The sequence below is a fragment of the Accipiter gentilis genome, chromosome 3, assembly GCF_929443795.1.
Source record: "Accipiter gentilis chromosome 3, bAccGen1.1, whole genome shotgun sequence".
In the NCBI taxonomy this organism is placed as follows: Eukaryota; Metazoa; Chordata; class Aves; order Accipitriformes; family Accipitridae; genus Astur; species Astur gentilis.
The window spans coordinates 8916812-8937327 of NC_064882.1; the positions used below are offsets into that span (position 1 = coordinate 8916812).

At 43.6% G+C, this 20516-nt stretch overlaps 1 protein-coding gene across 2 annotated transcripts in view; it reads right to left on the minus strand.

Annotated features, from left to right (window-relative positions):
• VEGFC (vascular endothelial growth factor C) overlaps positions 1–18424 on the minus strand; it is an 82114-nt gene extending 63690 nt beyond the window's left edge. The window contains exons 1-2 of one of the 2 annotated variants that reach the window (XM_049797942.1): positions 18301–18424; positions 17751–17939 (exon numbers count right to left, since the gene is read on the minus strand). In XM_049797942.1, the coding sequence (XP_049653899.1) occupies positions 17751–17894 (144 nt within the window). In that variant the 5' untranslated portion in view covers positions 17895–17939; positions 18301–18424. Of the gene's footprint in view, positions 1–17750 lie in introns of both variants that reach the window. The other variant, XM_049797941.1, reaches the window with a different exon arrangement.
• Between the last annotated feature and the right edge of the window lie 2092 nt (positions 18425–20516).

Genomic DNA, 20516 nt, shown 5'->3' on the forward strand with positions numbered 1-20516 from the left:
CATTTAACAACGCCCCCCCCCCCCCCATCAGTATGCCCACTTAAAAGTGGTAACTTTGAAACTTGAAATTTCTGACGAAACCTTGAAACTGTGCCTGATGAGGTCACGTCATGTATTCCCTGTAGGTGCCTGTCTCTGTCTTTTAGTTACAACAGGAGTCCAGACAGCGTGACTCAGTTGCTTAACCTTTAAGCAGATAAAGTGAGATAAAGCCAACCAATAATCACAGATGTTTTCTAAAGAAAACATGCCTCTGTCAAGACAGTAATTTCTGCTCTAAGGCTATTTTTCCATAGGACATTGCAAAGTGAAAAGAAAATAGGCCTTCACAGGGCCCCCCTTAACAGTACCACTGTAATGTGAAGTTATTGATCAACAAATGTCCTAGACTACCACCAAAAAAACTGCCCACCTCTACTCTTTCTACTCCCAGCTGCTTATTCCTGCCCTCCCACAAGTCCTTGTCTCCTGTGCAGACACAAGCATATGCAAAGCCAAGAGGTAAACCCGACTGAAAAAGTGGTCCACGCGAGTGCTCCTTAACCCTCACACCTTCCCCCCCCAAGCAAGCTGTCATTCAGATCTTGTTCCCAACTCCGTTCCCCATGCAGATCCCCACATGCTCCTGCTGGCACTTGGGAAGGGACAGTGCAGGGGACAAATAAGCAAGTGGGTGCTGGGAATGCCGTTCGGGCTAGCGGCACCAAACTACAGGGGTTTAAGTAGTTAACTTCAGCTGAACTGCTCTACTTTCTCCACTGACGAGACCTTGTTTCTAGCTGTTTATTCTAAGGTTTTGACAGACTTCACCTGAAGCTTGATTTTGCCACTTGGGAACTGTCCTAATGCCTGTTTCTTGTCCACATTAAAATAGTGCAGCCTCCTCAGTGAGGATTTGTAGCATCTTAAACTGACAGGGAAGCATGATCTGGAGTGACAGAGAAAGAAAAAACAGAGGGTGCTTCAGGGGCATACTTTATCATTTTCATCAAAATTTGCCCAAGAAATAAGCATTACAGCTTATGAATTTCCAGTAAAGGCTTTGGCAGGTTGCTCTGCTAAAACACAAAAAGGTTTAAGGAATCATTACTATATGTTCCCTGAAGCTGGTGAAAAAGACTGGCTGTGCAGGTACAGCTCTGGTCTGCAGCACGTCATGAAGCAACAGCAGTGAGGTTTTTCTTTCATGTACTCTCAGTGATTCCAAAGCAGACAGCTAAAAAGGAGACACTGGAGTGTAAAGGAACAGAAAGCAGAAAGGCTCAGTCTGCCCTGAGAAGAAAATAAGAAAAAAGGAAGGACACAGAGAGGGAGCAGAGCTACAGTCTGCAGGTTAAATAAGGAGGACAGAGCCAGCCAGGATGTGGGATGACAGTGAGGAGCAGATAAGGGAAAAGGCAGCACTCCTGATGCTTTGGGGAAACTGGTCATCCAGGCCCATGACCACTGAAGACTGTCCTCTGGACTCTGACGATACAACTGTGGACATTTTTGTTGATCTTTTCAATGTCCCTGAACATCAGGCAACTCCAAAGAGTACTAGAACAACATCACAAAAAAAATGGAGGTTTTTAACTCTAGCACTGTGTAACTTCTGAACACTTGATTTTTATTGAAGTGGCAAACTGTAGTGTATATATTCACATACTACATGCATTTACAGTTGCAATACTACTAGATTTACCTTGGCTCTAGGCTAGCATATTATTTATGTGGAATGACAACAAAATATTGAGTATAAATCTCCGTATCATAGCAAGAGAAAGGTTTCCAGACACGGAACTCGTGTCACTGAAAGTCCAAGTACAAAATAGAAGGTAAACAATATTTGTTTATATGTCCTTCTATTAGTTTAGTAGGGATCACAGTCACTTTAATTACAGTACTTCTGTAGAAATCACTTTGGACAACTACTTCCATTTAATGTTAACACAAATAATAACCCACCAAGGGATGGACTTACAAACTGTCAGCATAAGTTCAGCTGCTCATTAATTGCATGGATTTTGTTGTAATAATTAACCTGTTTACAAATACGTCATTAAACAGATCACCCTCTTGCTACACAGAACACACTCGCAGCACTGTCTAATCACAAAAGCTGAGTTGGAGCTTGATAGTTGATCCTGGGCCACCTTCTGCAGGAAGCATAGCTGACTAGTTAAATTAGCAATGTGGTTCAGTATTACCAGCCCTTCACTTTAATATTACTGAATTTTATATGTATGTAAGGAGAAAGAAAAGTAAAAAAAAGCAAAACTAGTTTGCTTAATGAGACCTACATAAAACACCCTCATTACATGCAAACATTAAATGAAGACGACACTGTTGTTGTAATAAACTGTTCACATTGGTAGTCACAGTTCATGAGGATGTGTTTGTGAGGAGGTAACACACCCACAAAAGAATCACTGCAACCAGGTAGGTGACTACTCCTAATTAATTTTGCTACACAGTAAAGCAAGATCAGACACTAAAATTGCTTTACTCAAAATGTTTTACTTAACATTTAAAAGTACTTACAAGTGAACTGTTGCACAGCCATTAATCTCCAGCATAAATCCATGCTGCTGCCAAAAGGAGTACCCTTGTCTTATCCCTCCCATACCAGCTTTTCCAACACATCTAGAGAGAGGAGTAAGAACTAGAAGAACAGGGACAGGCTTCTGGCTGTAGCAGCCCTTTTGTCAAATTTATGCTGCAAGCACAGCCTTATTTACCATAGCCCAGGTGCAATGCAGTAACTTGTTACTCATATACACTACCTTCTTCAACTACTATGGCTGGACCTAGAAAGGTATGACCAATTACACCTTTATATCAGCATTGCTTACAGCAGCATAGTTATACTAGAAAATTAATTTACTGCAGACAACTCTTAAGTAAAAACACTGCAATTTCAGTAACAAAAAAAAAATAAAAAATGATAAAACATTTGTCCTTCCCAGGTACAGCTCTGCCAGAGTTTGGAATGAAATAAAGTGCCCTCAAAGATGATGGTAGAAATTTCTCCCACTGTTATGATCATCACTGAGAAGAGCCAGAGAGGTTGTGGGGTTTTCTTGTTTGTTTTCTTTCAATTTCCTAGAAGACTTTGAAGCCAACACTGAGGTCCAGCTAAAGCATGTCCATTTCAGAGTATCAGGATGCTGGTTGCAAAATAGTTCTGATTTTATGAAAAGACATGGGAAAATAATTGGCAAGCAGGGGATAAAAGTAGTTCTGCTTGAAATTCAGCCACTTTATTATTTAATGATTACCAAAATGAATTTATTAATTCCATTTTTCTTTCAAGATTGCTACTCAGGTATCAGTGCAGGTTTTAGAAGATAAGCAATTAATTCCACATCTTAGTAAGACTTCACTTAAATTCCTCGACATTGCACACTCATAAAGTGGAAGGGAAATTCCCATTCAAATGAAACCATTAGGGTAATGAACACACCCTACTCTGGCTCAGAATAAGCTTTCTTTTTAATTGCTTCCTCATGAGGCAGTTGAAAAGTTAAAAAATATATATATGCAGTTATTATAAAAATAAGCCTTTATCAGAGCATGTGTTAAACAGTCTGTAAGTTAGGGGCTGTATGACAATGCATTTAACAGTGATTTTGAGGAATTCATTGTGCATGTTATTTATGGAAGGAAAGAGAATAAAATCAAAGCTAGATACAGTTTTCACAGTTGTAATAAAGAAATTCAATAGGTTAGTACAAACATGGAACAAATATTTAGAAGAAAAAACCTGATGATTATCTAGAAGAACTTCAATTTTATTCAATATATCACTTGTTAGATAGTATCTCTAAGATAATAAAGGAGATTTAAACATATATGTCTCTGTGGGACCCTTAGCAAGATGCACAAATTCCTCAGAGCGGCACGTGGTACTTCTCTATTGAGGCAGAAGAAAGATGTCCCAACACCACGAAGAAGAAGGAACAATGAATGCAAGGAGGAAAAAAAAAAAATAATCCAAACCCTAGAAGACTTAATCTTTCTTCAGGAAAAGACATAAGTTTCTAAGGGGGTAACGCTGGATGTCTGCTAAAGCCCACATTATATAATCCTTATCTGAAGAGTTTCCCTTAATTCCCTTATCCTCTCCCTCCTCCTGGTAGAGGCAAAAAGGGAATTAAGGGAAATTTGTGACCTAACTGTTCAGGACCCAACTCCACCACCTTCCTCTAAATATTCCTCCAAATCTTCCCATGCTTTTCTATGGAGTGGGGCATCCAGAGCAAGACAGGAACTCCTGTCGTACTCCAATACTCAGCACTGCACTTGTGTTCTCCAAGTGACATTTGGAAGATGGAATTCCCCACAAACAAATCCATAATAAGGGTTCCAGGCACCATAAGAAGCTCAAAAAGAGCTACAGATTTTGATTCTGACCTATACGGAAAATACTGCTCAAAGCTGCCAAAACCACAGGCAAACAGCAACTGATGAGACACCATGCATGTAGTAAAGGTCTAATGATGAAAATAAAGTCAGCCTCTTAATGAAGGGGGGGGGGGGGGAAATCTGACATTGGACCCAGTCCCTGTGACTGGTCAATATATTAAAAAAATGCATTTGTATTTGATTGAAATACAGTATGAAAGAATTAAATGACACATTCATGTTTCTTCTTTAGTTTGGTATTTGAAAATTTCAGGACATGTATCCCAGATCCCAAAATAAACAGCAAATTTTATTTTTCAAGTGCTGAAAATAACTTGTGCCTGTGTAACACATAAGATTCAAAGAAGACAGAATTAAAGAATATTAACTATAGAATAAGTCTTTACAGTCATTGCAGGTCACCAAAATCAAAGAAGCTCCACTGCACCCAAGCTGGCACCGTCCTGGTATGAAGTAGTTTAGGATCTACTAACCACTCATGGTGCCTTCAGTACAAAACTAGACAAATCCATGGACGAGATGTCCATAAGCAGACACTGAAGGGAAGAGGCAGGGGCATGTCTTCCAATAGCCTCAGTTCAGCAACTGCAGATGTTAGGAGGGTATGAGGAAAGCAAACCGCAGAAAGCGACTAAGGCCGAACATCATTCTCAGATGGAACAGCACGCGCTGCTCGGACTGACAGAGGGAAAACAATTGTCTAGGCAAACCGTTAGCCTGCCCCAGTGGGGTATTTCTTATATTCTTATGCTTTAGGCTGGGCTTGATAAGTATCTAAAAATTTGCAAATGTGGGTAGGTTCCTGATAAATTTGCTTAGTAATATGCACCTAGTTAGCGCACATAACCAAGCTCTCACAAATCTTGCCTGACAGTAACATCTTATCGTTAACAGGTATAAATGACCGTTGCAAAATTGCTAGCATATTTTACAGATTACTTTGAGACCACATCTTATTTCTTAAAAAATAATGGAGGACATGAAATATACAGCTCATGGTTTATAACTCAGAAGATAGCTAGTCCCATTAAATCTCTCACTGCGCACATGTGGCAGGCAGAAAACCACATTCAGAGCATAATGAACACATCGGTTAAATAATCATATATCATCTTGAAACAGGCCCCTAAGAACAGCTTTTATGTGAATTTTGAGGAAGTTGTAGTAACTATGAAATGCCTTCCCCCATCTAGTTCTTCAGTATAAATACGGGTAGTTCTTTAAACTAGAGGCATTTTAATCATACTGATGTCTGACATGTTACAAAATGCCCTCCAATCAAGACACGCTTTTAAAAGAAATATATTAACTGGAACTGTTGGGAAAGAGAACAAAACATCATTGTGTCCCTACACACATCTGTGGTATCCCACATCCGGAATCCTGTGTGCAACTCCTGGCTCTCCCCTCTCCTTGTTCTGCAGTCTTACGAAGAATTAAGAAAGGTATGAAGTTGGATGATCAAAGGTACGGAACAGCTTCATTACAAAAAGCAGGTTACACAAGTGAAGGATCTTTAGCCTGAAAAAGAACAACAGAGAGCAGGACTCAATAAAACCACAAGCAGCATAGACAGAATTGTTCCCTGCCTTGTCCAGGACAAGGACTGAGGAAGTTTCATACATAATTAACAGGTGTCAGGCTCAAGACAAGCAAAAAGAATGGTTCTTTGAGTTTGGGGGCTTGTTTTTTTAGATTTACTATTATATATATTTAACAGAACATCCACTCAAGCCAAACTTCTTGATACAGAAAGGTATTGTCAAAAGTTTCTGTGGCCTCAATAAGCACCTGGATAGCACGTAGGAGAAAAGTGAACTGAAAGCTGTTAAATAAAGAAAAACAAAATAATCCTCCCCACCTCATCATTTAAGGCAAGGAAGTCCACAAGCTGCCCTGCTGCCAACAGTCTGTAAGCATGTAGTGACACTTTCCATTTCTTTGCTCAGAAGGAGGTTGTAAAGTAGGTCCTGTAATTTGGCAGGGCCTTGGATGGTCAGGGCATAAATAAAAAAAAAAAAAAAGAAAAAAAAGAGAGAAGTAGTAGTCCAGCCAAATAAACTAACTAAGAGGTACTGGAAGAGCCAGAAGAGTGGCCGTAGCCAGGTGCATGTTGCTATGGTTGCCTTTTCACTGCGAGAAACATGATGAGCCTGGGGACCCTGTAAACATCCGATGCCTGCTGTTGGGTTTTCCAACTGAAGTCCCCAGCTAGCCAAGGAACGAGCAGCAGGTACATGCTTGCACACCGGGGTTTCAGGGCTTCTTCTGAACGTGGTCTGTGGGATGCAAAGGTGAAGAAGAAAAGCAAGCAGAATATGAATCTCCCAACCTGTTTCCATGGCATGGTTTGGGGACAAATCAGCTGGATGTCATGCAACAAAACCCCCATAGGGGAATCAAGCAAGGCAGCTCACAGGACAGAGGATAAAAAAAAGAAACTTTTGGGGGCCAGGACTCAGTGGGCACTGTCTTCTTGTAGGAAGAGACATGCCCATGGCCAAAGGGCAGCCTTCACCTGGAAGGAGCTGGGGAGAAGAGAACATGAGGGGGAAGATGGGAGAGATTGCTCCTCATCATGTGCTGTGCACGAGGTTTCCAACATCACTCTCCGAGCCATCCTCTGCCACATCAGTGGGGCACGCTGTACGTGTTTAGTGGCTGTGCAGCAGGGAATGTCCAACAAGATTACCCATGTTGGGCACTGTTGAAAATAGCATATAGGGCTAACCAGGCATTTTGTCTGACCAGGTACAGCCATTCTTCTACTCTTATGTGACTTCAATACTCAAAATAAATACCGTAAGCCAACAAATCATGGAGTAAAGCAGCAACTTACAGCCTCAAGGGAAAAATACAGATCGTCCATCTGTCATAAGAGAGGAGGATTTGAAAATTTCATTAGTTTTCTGAAACTGTTAGCTAAGATACTCAAAGAGTTTCATTACTACAAAGAGTCTTTTTATGCTATTAATCCAGATTAATAATGACTGTTCAGTTTAGAGTTTGCCTAATTCTTTAGTTCCACCTGATGCAATAAAAGAGCCTAATTCTTCCTTCCTTCAAAGCATGGTCCTGCCCTCTGAAAATCCTTCACTGCTCCAAGATCACAGTTCTATGTGCCTTTACTGCCTTATCAGCCTGTCCACAGATATTTTGGAAAGGAAAGTACTCGGAACTCTTCTGCAGCTCTTTACTCCTTTCATTTGTTTTTAGTGATTTGATGACCTGCTGGCCCAGCCGCCTAGAGAAATGAACAAGCAGGGTTCTCATTAAAGATCCTCATCATTTTCACAGCTGATGATCAGAGAGAAATAGGCAGCTTTTCTCAGAAAAGAAAAATAAAAGCATTTTTTCACGCATCACTTGCCACACTTTTTAGTTCTACAGGCTGCGTTTACTCTTGACTTGAGGACCATGATCTTGAAGGGAATTGTAACTGCAGAGACAACCCTTTATCAAACACTCACCACTCTAAGGTGGCCTGATGTCAGTCCGAGTCCAGACTGTTCACCAAACTCACCTCCCTCAGCGCAGACATAGTGTATCCCCGCCTAAGAGGGGTCTGGACAATCTTATGTGCCCAGTACTATTAACACAGCATTCCTGGCAGGTGAAAGAAATTGCACTGAGGCAGCCAAGAGCTGCCCACCTGCTGGGCTCTCCTGAGTCACAAAAGGAGCCCAGACCTTTCAAAGCTGTGTGTTCATTCAAAAAGTACATTCTCACATCTCAGGGTGCACCTGGGAACAAAAGGCAGAAGGCACAAACTCAGCACTGCTAACACTCCAGCAAGAGAGCAAGGAGACCCTCAGAGAATTTGATTTTGAGAGTAACCTCTTGGCTTCTGCTGCCTGGCAGTTTAGATGAAAACTCCATGAAAGGCCATAAAACTTTACAAAGGAGACAGGCCAAGACCCACCATATTCAGTCACATTAGTGGGATACCTAGCATCTGTTAATGTTCTCCTGAAAGCTGTGCCCTGCGGCCTGCACAACAGGGTTCTTCGAATTTTTAAATGAACCAACAGTTTGCTCTTCTCTAGCCAGCCAGAAACACACCCAACTGGTGTGCTGGTTTTGGCTGGGATAGAGTTAATTTTCTTCACAGTAGCTGGTAGGGGCTATGTTTTGGATTTGTGCTGGAAACAGTGTTGATAACACAGGGATGTTTTCGTTATTGCTAAGCAGTGCTTATATAGAGCCAAGGCCCTTTCTACTTCTCTCAACACCTTACCAGCGAGTAGCTGGGGGGGCACAAGAAGTTGGGAGGGGACACAGCTGGGACAGCCGACCTCCACTGACCCAAGGTATATTCTAGACCGTATGATGTCATGCTCAGCATATAAAGCTGGGGGAAGAAGAAAGAAGGGGGGATGTTCAAGAGTTACAGCGTCTGTCTTCCCAAGTCACCATTACACGTGATGGAGCCCTGCTTTCCTGGAGATGGCTGAACACCTGCCTGCCCATGGGGACTGGTGAATGAATTCCTTGTTTTGCTTTGCTTACATGCACGGCTTTTGCCTTCCCTATTAAACTGTCTTTATCTCAGGAGTTTTCTCACTTTCACTCTCCTGATTCTCTCCCCCATCCCACTGTGAGGGAGGCGAGTGAGTGGCTGTGCGCAGCTTGGTTGCTGGCTGGGGTTAAACCACAACTGGAGAGACAAAATAATTGTCCATTGCTATCTTCCTTCCTGGAAAAAACACTTCATGTTTACTGAATCTACTGCGATTCAACAGTGCAAGCCTGCTGATTATTAACAAGATTGTCTTGTTTCTGCCAAATCACAGAATATTTCAATATTAATGATATAAAGTAAAAAAAAAAAGCAGCCTCATGGCAAAGAGATACTGAAATCTTAACGCGAGTACCTTGACGTACATGAATAAAATGAAACTAAGTAAATGGTCATGTTTGTACCACAGCAGCACTCTGCCTGTTATGCAAGATTTGCTGGGGAGCGGGTGGGGTGAAGAGGAAGTCATAGGCTCCATTTTAATTTGGAAACATCTGTCCCTAAGCAAGGGACAAACGTCAGTAAGGCGCTACCTCGCAAGCTTATTTCTTAGTTTCCTTAGACAGTTAATTACACTGCTAATCTAACCATAAGTAGTGATTCTATAAAAATGATACACATAGTCTCCATCAAGAGTCTTGTTACTATTACATTTACAGGCAAAGTATGTTTCTGTCAAGTGTATCTGCAGCCAGTTACAAATATACATAACCCAAATGACTGAAATTACATAGTTTTCCTTTTCTGCATTATTTGTAAGACGAAATAGTAGGAGTGGTGTTCTCTAAGTAACAGTGAGCACGCAAATAAGCGGAGATTTTCTCCTCAGTAGTACACTAAATAGTGAACAATCCTTTTAGGGGTACAAAATACAAACACTTCCTTTGAAACATGCTTTCATGGTATCCTCCTAGTCTCCAATTCACAGCAGCCACAAAGCTGTCACATAGTTTGCAATACTTAGCAGTTGTTAGTCAAGAAGAATGACAGTTCAAGTCTGTGGTGAATTCAGAGCTCCAAAGGCAACATTTTCAAAGAAAATATTTTCTTTTTTTTAAAAAAACAAAACAAAACAAAACACCACCTCTCACAATTACTTCCAATGCTTGTGGCAAGAAATGCTCCCACCTTTTTTAAGGAACTAACAAAACCAAAGCTGTTCAAGCAATTTTTTTCCTTACAGTTTTCCTCACTTCTCAGGCTTTCCTTATGTTTTAAACTCTTCTGAATTTTTTTTTTCATTCTCCATGTTAAGTTTCTTTAATATGCATATAGCACAAAGTGAGATCACCTACATGGACAGTTCCTGGAGCTCAACTTTGTTTGAGCACGTTGAAGTGCAGGTAAGTGCAAATCTGAGTCCACAGATCGCGGTCTTGGTACTTATGAGCTCCATGAACACTAGAACAGGTTCACAGCAGTGCCCATTGGGGCTCAAGGGAACTCACACACGCTGCCCTCGCACTGCTTCCTCAGCAAGAATCCCGCAAGACTGGGAATCCAGTTGGCAGGGCAGGAATGCGGATTCCACCATCTGCAGACAGCACACCTCAAACAATCCTACCAGCTTTTCTTCAAGATTACGTATACGGATCCCATCCTTGCAGGGTAATGAGCATCAGCCACCTATTTGGAAAGGGGTGAGTGGCTCAGCTCCTATCTGAAACATAATTATAATACACCCCTGCTAAAATTAACATTTGACCTGGAAGTAATAAATACCTCAACCTCTAAAATTGCTGCTCTTTGTCTCTCTAATGAGACTGTTCCTTGAGCACACTGCAGAGGTTACTTACCAGCTGTATCTCTCTTAGCCAACTGGAAACAAAACCACCCACAAAACAAACAAACTAACAAACAAAACCCCAAATGTTTCATTGTCTACACAAACATGAGTAAGTAGACAGCAGCTAACGTGTGAAGCTTCACTTGGCCAGTTTTTCCTCTTGGCTCTAAATACTGTGACTGATGCAGCAAGTACATTCTGGACAGCTGGAACAGTCCACCACAAACGCATTTGGTCTGGTGAAGTCTGAAGTTGAAGGAAGTTGAGGGACTAGAGTAGTTTTGCTTCTTCTGAATGATCTCTAACAGAATAGACTATTTCAGTTGGATGGAATAGCTATCATCTAGCCCAACTGCCTGACCATTTCAGGGCTGAGCAGAAGTTAAAGCATGTTGTTAAGGGCGTTGTCCAAATGCCTCTCACATACCAACAGGCTTGGGGCATCGACCACCTCTCTCGGAAACCTGTTCCAGTGTTTGACCACCCTCTCGGTAAAGAAATGCTTCCTAACATCCAGTCGAAACCTCCCCTGCTGCAGCTTTGAAGCGTTCCCATGTGTCCTATCACTGGATCCCAGGGAGAAGAGATCAGCACCTCCCTGTCCGTGTCCCCTCCTCAGAAAGCTGTAGAGAGCAATGAGGTCGCCCCTCAGCCTCCTTTTCTCCAAACCAGACAAACCCAAAGTCCTCAGCCATTCCTCATAGGACATGCCTTCCAGAACTTTCACCAGCTTTGTTGCCCTCCTCTGGAAACATTCAAAGACCTTCACATCCTTCTTGAATTGTGGGGCCCAGAACCGCACACAGTACTCAAGGTGAGGCTGTACCAATGCTAAATACAGCAGAACAGTAGGATATCTCTTGTTTCTAACAATCTTTACAAGTCCCAGAAATTTTCACACATGCATGTGGGGGGGTTGGAGGGTTGCTATAGATCTCCTTTGGGAAAAAAATGCGGAAATAGCCAAATGCTGCATCTGTTCTCAGAAGCAATCCCTTCTGCTGAATTCCTCTCTTGTCTCTCAAGAGCACAATTCTTGGATAAGGAAAGCCAAATAATTAAACCATTTAATGGTGTAAAGGAGTTTGCTCTAGATGATATCTGATTCCTGAAATTACTTATTTCACAGTGCTGCCACAAGCAGGTAGGAGTAACACAGGGGATGCCACACCTGTGGCACCAGAAAGAAACACCTGTGTCGCCTGCTCCCAGCAGACTTCTAGTGTCTTCCAAGAACTGTCCAATTCTTTGCCAGTATTTTCCCCTTGTCCAGGATAAAACTCCTGCTCTATTCAATGAGGAACAGGATGTGAAACAGCTTCAACAGTTTTTAAGCTGCATCCTCAAGGTCAGGCTATTTAAAAATTGTCACCCAGTAGGTAAAGCCATTATGTGAACAGTATGGAGTACTACAGGGTTCAAAGTGACGCGAGTACCAGATAATTAATGTCATTAACTTCCCCAAGCAATCATTTTTCATGGAAGTTAACCATAATCAGGATCCCAAAAATTTCCTGCAGACAATGTATTGCTTTAGTAACTACATCTGGGAAGATAACACACATTTACCCTACACCAGAATTTACCCATACTCAGCAAAGACTACAGTACAGCCAAAATATACCAACTTCCGCTATTTTTTTTTCTTTCCCTTATCAGAAGGTACTTTTCCTCTGTTTTCTCCTCCTCGCCCCAAGAACACCATTCCGCTTGGTTACTTTGCTAAATCGAGCATTTTACCAAAACATCCATTCACTCCAGTGGCAACTGCAGTCTCTAAGTATTTGTAAGGAGTTATAGCCATCTTAGACAAGTCAGGAAATGTCAAAAGAAAAAAACCAAATTACAACAGAGCTAGAGGGATTGATTTACAATGATTACAATGGAAGAGTAGAAGAACAAATTACTTGCAGTTCAGCTATTTCCTAACTAAAGTCTGAAATGCAACAAAGAGAGGGAAAAAATACAGTAACACATAAATATTAAGTCATCAGAAAAATTTCTGGTGACAGATAAACACAAAGCAAGAAAAACAAGTTGACAAATTCATATACAATAGGAATTCAACAAACAATTCCTCATGGTCCCCCTAAGCTATCAATGTTTTAAATTAAAATTCTGTTGCAATTTATGCAGCCATTAGTGCCTTTGAAGCAGATACACATACGCACAGAGGGGAACTTGGTATTACAGATCACTCAGGTTAGAAGCAAGGTGGAATTAGCAGGGCGGGGGGGGGGGGGGGGGGGGAAGGGTATTCAATGTTTATAATAGATGAAAACAATCATACCTATCCTACTTACTAAAAATTCAATGCCTTACCAAACAAAACTCTTAAGAAACAACTTAAGACTTTGACTGAGCTTACATCTTTCAAACAACCACCTTGCTTGAAATTTCTTATAATTCATTCTACAAACAGCTGTAGCACATTTTTTACATTAAACAAGGATATTAAACTTGATAGGATACCAGTCTGACTTCAGCTGGATACCTTTTGTTCCACACATTTTGTTTTAATGAATCACTGACCACATTCAAAAAAGCAGAAGCTGAACATGAGGTTCTAGACAGACTTCCTACCCTGGATGCAGGGTATCAATGGGAGAGGATTATTACCATCACCCTCAGCTACAATAGCCTGAAGGACAAGCGCTGGTTTGTTTTTACTAAAATAAGCAGACACATACCCTTGAAGAACATGCAAGAGTTTAAACACACACTGAACCTAAGTGAGCATAAAAATAGTATTTTTGATGGGATGTTTCTGTACACCTCCAAACACTGCAGTTAGTTGAAGTGATCCCCAAAGTTTTTTAGAATTTTGACAAGTCCAGTTATTTGTCAGCAGCAATCCCAGGAGGTCCCTCACAGGCACACAAGTATGCTTACACAAGATATCCAAGAATGCACATATCTACACCAAGAACTAGAAAGTGCCATGAGTGCTTAGAGCTTAGTATTGTACTCTACTCACACAAAAAGCGAGTCTAAAGTTAAATAATTATGTTTGCAGAAGCATTGCTTAGTCTTCATAATAGGTCCTATTGTATTACTTGTTCATCCTGTTGTATCTGATACAAATCATGCTTCTATAAAAAGACAGCATCTTTCCGTGTGTGTGTGCATCTGAATAAAAAAAAAAAAAAAAAAAAAAAGAGTGGCTACACACACATGAAAAGGAAAGTTGCAGCAGACAAAACAGTAACAGCAGAAAAAGTAACATCCTCCCTACTCGCTCAATTTAGCACTGCTTGAGTGCTGGGAGTGAGGTCTGTGCTTGTTTTCAGAGCAGAAAACATAGCCTCATCTCTCACGAGTGCATGTATTGTCACAACGCAGAGTAAGGCACACTTCATAAAAGCGGTGGCCATAAAACTGATGGGTTTAAGATTACATCTGCAAGATACAGTGACGGAAACCCCCAAAATTGACACATTGCTTTTCCTCATACTCCCACACTAACAGCATTTAAACTCCATTAGCCATCAACTAACAGCACTTTATGATTAGGTCGGATTGGAAATAATTTTAAAAGAATAATAATAATAATAATAAAAGGTATCTCTCAGCTGAGGTAGCATCCAAGATAAATGGAGTTCAAGTAAGCACACCTATTTTCATTGCAAAAAGCAAATCACAGAATCGCAGCACAAAGACTGTTCTGTGCGTTATTGCTGTCTGTGTAAAGAGGCCCCAATGCCACTTTCAGGGATGCACTTTAGAACAGGCAAATACATTTTCATTTGTCATTCCCATTCTAATAAAAAACTAAGAATCCTTGCGTAAACGCAGTTTTTAACTATAGTTTTAAACCTCTTAAAACCACGTGGGACAATTGACCAATACTGCCTTTGTATAGTCACATAATCCTAAAGGTTTGACTATGCAACAAAACGAAGGTGCAGCTACGGCAAACCCTCCCAGCTGTGTGGCTTCTTTCCAGTTATTGTTACCATACCATTGCTACCATAATAACCTACTCCTGCTATTGTTACCCTATCACCACCGATTCAAGTCACTGGTGTCACACAACTGCTCACCCTCTCCTTGCTGCAGCTGCTCGAGCATCCCTGCCGGGTGGTGGGTCCCTGCCAAACTGCCAGAACTCTGGGGGCAGGAGGGCCGATTCCCCCAGTCCCACCTGAAGCAGAGAGAGAACTGAAATACCAGGTTGTCTTCTGCAGCAGGACACCCAGACGGAGAGAGGGAGCCTGGGGCCGCCCTGCCTCTTGCCCTGCCAGGGAGAGGCTGGGTGCAGCTGTGAGGGGGGTCACCTCAGCGGGGCAACCCCCCTGTGCTGCAGGAAATCCGAGAGAGAGGTGATTTACGGGCAGGATTCGTTCCCATCCCACTGAGCAGAGAGTTCAGCTGAAAAGTATTAATCTGGGCCCTGTAAGCTTGTTAAATAATGAACTTTACCCTTAGGCTGAAAAAAAAAAAAAAGGGGGGGGGGGGGAGGCAGTGTTGCACAAGCTTATCAGTGCCCACTTGCTGCAGAACATGCCCTTGCAAGAGCTGTGTATGAAGAGCTACTACTATTCATATCTGTAACGCTTCCAAGTCGCTGCAAATCTCTCTAGGACAAGCTTAATGCATAACACTTACTCACCTGCTCAAAAACACAATTCCCTTATTTTCTGCCCAGTTTTTCCTCCTGTGTTGGAGGACCCTCAACTTCACCCACACTTTTAGAAGTGTTTCTATAAAGCTGAAGTTCTTAAAAATAGGAGTAAAGAGAAATAAATATATTGTATAAAGAGTAGACCCAAAAGGCTGTATGACCTGCACTTAGGCATCACTTTAACATGCAGCAGTACGGCGTATGGACAGAAAGTAAAAACAGAGGAAGCTTAACATCTATGAACACAAACTCAAGTGATCACACATTTTTTGTCGAAGTTAAGAAAGTTCAAGGAGATGACTTTGCACTGACAATATAGTCATATTTTCCTTGAGACAATTACTTACAGTTTACTTATTTAATTCTTTCATAATTACTTCAAACATTCATCTCAACATTCTCTCATCGCTGGAACAAATATGCACGGTACTCACTCACTCAAACAGTTCCAGCAAAAGCAACAAACTCACAACTAAAGACTTCCAACATGACTAAGTCAGCTTGGATCCAAAGTCATTCTCTCTCTCTCCCTACTACTCACCAGTAGTCAGATGCAAAACCCATTTCTCTGTTAACGTAATTGCTTAACACATTCCCATTCACGTCCCGGTCTCTTGACCCTTCTTCCTCTGGTTTGCTGACAGTTCCCCTTTTTCCAGGGAGCACTTGCACACATAACGCACTACAGTGGTAGCTCCAAAAGACTTTGAAGCTTCTTCAAGAAACCGAGTGGCTGTCCACAACACATGCATGGGTACATACAGCATCACTTAAGGGAATAGCTTCACTATCAGCCGTTCTACCTCAGCAGTTTAAGCGTACAAAATATGCACCACGCTCCAGCTTGGATTCTTTCTATGCCTTCAGCATAAGCTATTCTGAGGCTTTAAAACTCAAACACCAGTTTCACAAGTAAATAACTGACTTAAAGTCACGGGCTGGAAAGAGTCGAGGTATTTTCACCCTCCACTGAGTTCTGCATTTTTTTTTTTATAAATAGCCTAAGTGATAAGAGTGACCAGCTGAATTGCTTTTGTGTTTCTATTTTTAAATACTTCAGTTTGAAAAATACCTGATAAACGTTTAAGCAATACGATCACTGATAACATACTAGCATTCTGAACATTGCAATGTAAGCGTTTGGCTGTAATTAAAATATTTTAAGAGAGACTACAGTACACTCAGTAACCTTTTCCGTGCAGAATATTATTTAAAAAGCATGAATTCTGTGAACAACGTATGGTCTACAACACCTGAAATAAGTACAGCTAGCGTACACTATCAAAACTCGACTTCCCATGTAGTTAACAGTAAAAATCTCCCAAATTTCTATTCAGTAAAACAAACAACATAGGGGGAAACAAAAAATCAGAATATCAGCTTAACTTTCAATCCACACACTCCCCGCCCCATACCGAAATGAATAATGAATGAGCTGGGTCACGATCGCTTTCACTAAGTATGTCAGAAATCTTCAAAACAGTGAGATGATGAGGGTAAGAGTTGTCATAAGCTCAGACATCAAAGATCTTCCTAGTGATGCCACATGCTTATACAACCACATACTATACATCATTTTTATGCATCAGCATACCGGGAACTACAAAACCACAAGCGCCAAAGGTACATGAATTCTACGTTACGAAACTTCCTACGCAAACAAAAATGAACGCAGAGTTGTAAGTATTTGTGACTGGAATCTGAGAATTCAAGCCCAACTTCTCGCCGCGCGCCTGAGCAGAATGAACATTTTCAGCCTCGAGCGTGTCACCTCCCGTCAACTCCGTCACGCAGCAGCAACTCATCCACAGTGTCAATAACTCCAAGAGACTTCGCAACAAATGGGAAGTCTCGGGTTTTGTTGTCATCGCCCCCCCCGGCCGCCCCGCTCCTGTGCACGCCTGCTCCCCAGAGCGTTTCGCAGCCCTCCCCGCCGCAGGACCCCGCAGCTTCGCCCGTACCGAGGCGGCCCCCCCCGCCGCGGGCAGCGCCCCAGCTGCCAGGGCCGGGGGGTCCGGGGAAGCCGGCGGGTCGCTGCCCTTGCCCGCGCTCCGCTGCAAACGGCGGGGCCGCGGCCGGGACCGCGGCCGGGACCGCTCCCCGCCGGGCAGCCCCAGCACCACGGCCGGAGCGGAGCCCTTGGGCTGCCCCCCGCCGATCAGGTATTTTGCGGTTCTTCGTAAACGCCGTCGTTCCCCGTGCGACCTTCCGTCCAGCAACCCTGAAAACCCAGATTTTTATATTCCACCCCCCCGCCCCCCTCCTCCTCCAACAGATCCTTCCTCCGCCTTTAAAGCAGCCCCACTTAGAGAGGCTTCTCCCAACTATCGATTTCCAGGCGGTCCGCTCGAGCGGGCTCGGAGCCGCACGCCCAGAGGAGCGAGCTGGCATCTGCAGCGGGGGCACGGGCTTACCTTTGCCTCCCCGGCGTCGGGCTCCTCCTCGTAGTAGCCCTGGCCGGACTCGTAGGCGGCGGCGGCGGCCGGCTGCCGGGGTCCCAGGAGCACGGCGCCGGCAGCAAGGCAGCAGCCCAGGGAGAGCACCGCCAGCAAGTGCATTGTGCAAAGATGGCAGGGCGAGCGCGCAGCGGGGCCGCGGGGCGGCTGCAGGAACGCAGGCGAAATTATGAGGCTCCTTCTCTTCCTCTCCCCCCTCCCTCCCCTCGCAATATCCAAGGCAGTAAAATCCGTGGGATGGAGAAGATGCGGTAGCAGCAGCTCCCAGGCGCCGGCAGGGGAGTTCCCAACTTTCCCAGCCGCTTTGCAAATTCTCACCAAAGTTATCCCGAGTTTGCCAGGTAAAAAACCCACCAGGAAACCGGACATCCGAGGCTGCGCTCACTCAGGAGGTGGAAAGCGCAGAGAGGAGGAGGAGGAGGAGGAGGAGGAGGAGGGAAGGGAAGGGAAGGGAAGGAGGGAGAGTGAGAGACCGAGCGGCAGAGCGGGACCGAGCGGCCGGGCGCACCAGAGGAGTTCCCTTCGCCCTCCCGCGCGGGCCGGGCCGAGCCGAGCCGAGGGTCTCCGCTCCGCTCCGCCCGCTGCGGAGGTCTCTGCGGACGCCTGTCAGTGGCAGCGCGGCCGGGGGCAGCGCGGCGGCGGGGGCCGCGCATGGCGAAAGCGCCCTCTGCCTGCGCCTCTGCGCGGCGAGAGGGGGCCGGCGGCGGCCTTCCTCCTCCTCCTCCTCCTCCTCCTCCTCCGCCGCTGCCGCCCAGCGCCGCCTGCCGCTGGCGCAGCGCTGGCGCCCCGGGGAGCGGATCGCCCCCCGCCGCGGGCAGAAGGGCCGCCCGGGGCGCGGCGCGGCCGTGCAGGGAAGGGAGGGGAAGGGGAAGGGGAGGTGAGCAGGCCCGAGCCTCCCCTGCGCACCCCAGAGGGGCACAGGCAGTCCGGCCGAGCTGGGCTCGTCCCGCCCCGAGCCTTGGCTCCGCCAAGGTGAAGAAGCCCGCTTGAAGGTAGGTCCCTGCCCCGAGGAGAAAGCAGCAAGGCGGCCGGCTCGTTTCATTCGCCTCTGAAACCGACAGATGAAGTTGAGTACAACACACCCGGAGAAACCACGCAAGAAAGCTTCCGTTAATCCTGGTCAGGTACTTGCTGAGCAGTGGTGGCAGCTGCACTTGGGAGAGCATGCAGCTCTTTTTTTGGCCGGAGAGAAGATTTTCCCGTGTTAGAAGCAGGGTATGACACCTTAGAACCAGCTCTGAACAGAAAGTTACACCCCATTCAGAGCCCTAAATAAAACAGAGTGTAAACACTGTGTTCCAATGACACTGTGATTAAAAGTAAAAAAAAAAAAAAAAAAAAAGTCAAACACTAAAGCCAAAACAGATTGCACATTGCTAACAAAATACACCACAGTCTGCTCAAATCTCAGCTATGCAAAAGGAAAAAGTTATATTCCCTGTACTATTATTCTTGCTCAGTGTGAACAGCATTATTGAACCTTGTGTAAATATTTAGAAAGCTTTTCAAATTGTTCTGCATCACTTTTATACATGTTTTGGTAACAAGATTGTATGGGAATGAACTGGGGGGGCAGATCCCTGACTGCCTTGGCTGGATGCTGGCAGTCTGCTCATGTTACACTGCTCTTATTCTTTGGGAATCCCATTATGTAACTACTCAGGGAACAACATTCTGGGGGTTATGCATAAAGGTGCCTCTAGCAGGCCTTTAAGTACCTCCTGTTCTTTTTTATTTATTACTTATCATTTTCAGGATGGTATTTCAGCTTGCTACACAAATTATTTTGATGCTAGGAAGTAATCACTTCATTTGCAGTCAGAATGAAATCCAAAGTTTTAAAATGCAGCTCTATTTCTAGAGTTCTTACAGTTATTAGAAAGTTATTAAAGCACTAACAATTTTTTAACATCTTCACAACACAGTAAAGCCATGAAGCAAAGACAGTAGTAGAAATTAAGCAGAACAGCTACGAAGATATAAAATAGCGTACATAAATTAAGAAGCCTATTGTTCTTCAGTGGACCCTTACAGCGCTGCGGATCAAAGCGTAGGATTAAAGCCTAAAGAGAGCATAGTCCAGGACACAAACCCCATCTAAATAGAAATACAGCATTACTGGTTTCAGTTTAAACATGCTAAAAATCTCTCAGAAACATCACAGACTGGTGTAGAAAGCAAGTTCTTTTGCAGTACATTAATAAAACCCACCTGACAAATCATGCACAGATAATTATTTCAATAACCAAGTACCATGCAAGGAGCACCTCCCCGTAACTAAATCACAAAAAGGGATGGAACATACCACTCCTGCTGTGCCATCATAATATCAGCTGGCTTCATTATTTATTTCCCCATTTCCCTGGGACTTTCAGGCTGTCCCTTCCCCTCCCCCCCCCCCCCCCAATTCATAGAACATCCATCACAGGATCAAAGGCTTTTATGCAAGAGAGCATTTCCACCAAATGCTCTGTGTAGCAAGTTTAAAGTGTCATAATTGAAAGCTAGTAGTCATAGTGCCTCAAGTCATGGCCTAATCGTAAGGTTTTTAAAATAAAGTGGTTGAAATCTATGCTACTTTATAACTTATGTTTACAAACAAATAAATATTCCATTGGCTCTGGGACACTAAGATTTTCCTCAATGCAGGCTGTATTTCTTTCCATCCCATAAAAGATGGCTAATTTAAAGGTTTACCATTTTAAAAATCTTCTCTCCTTTCCC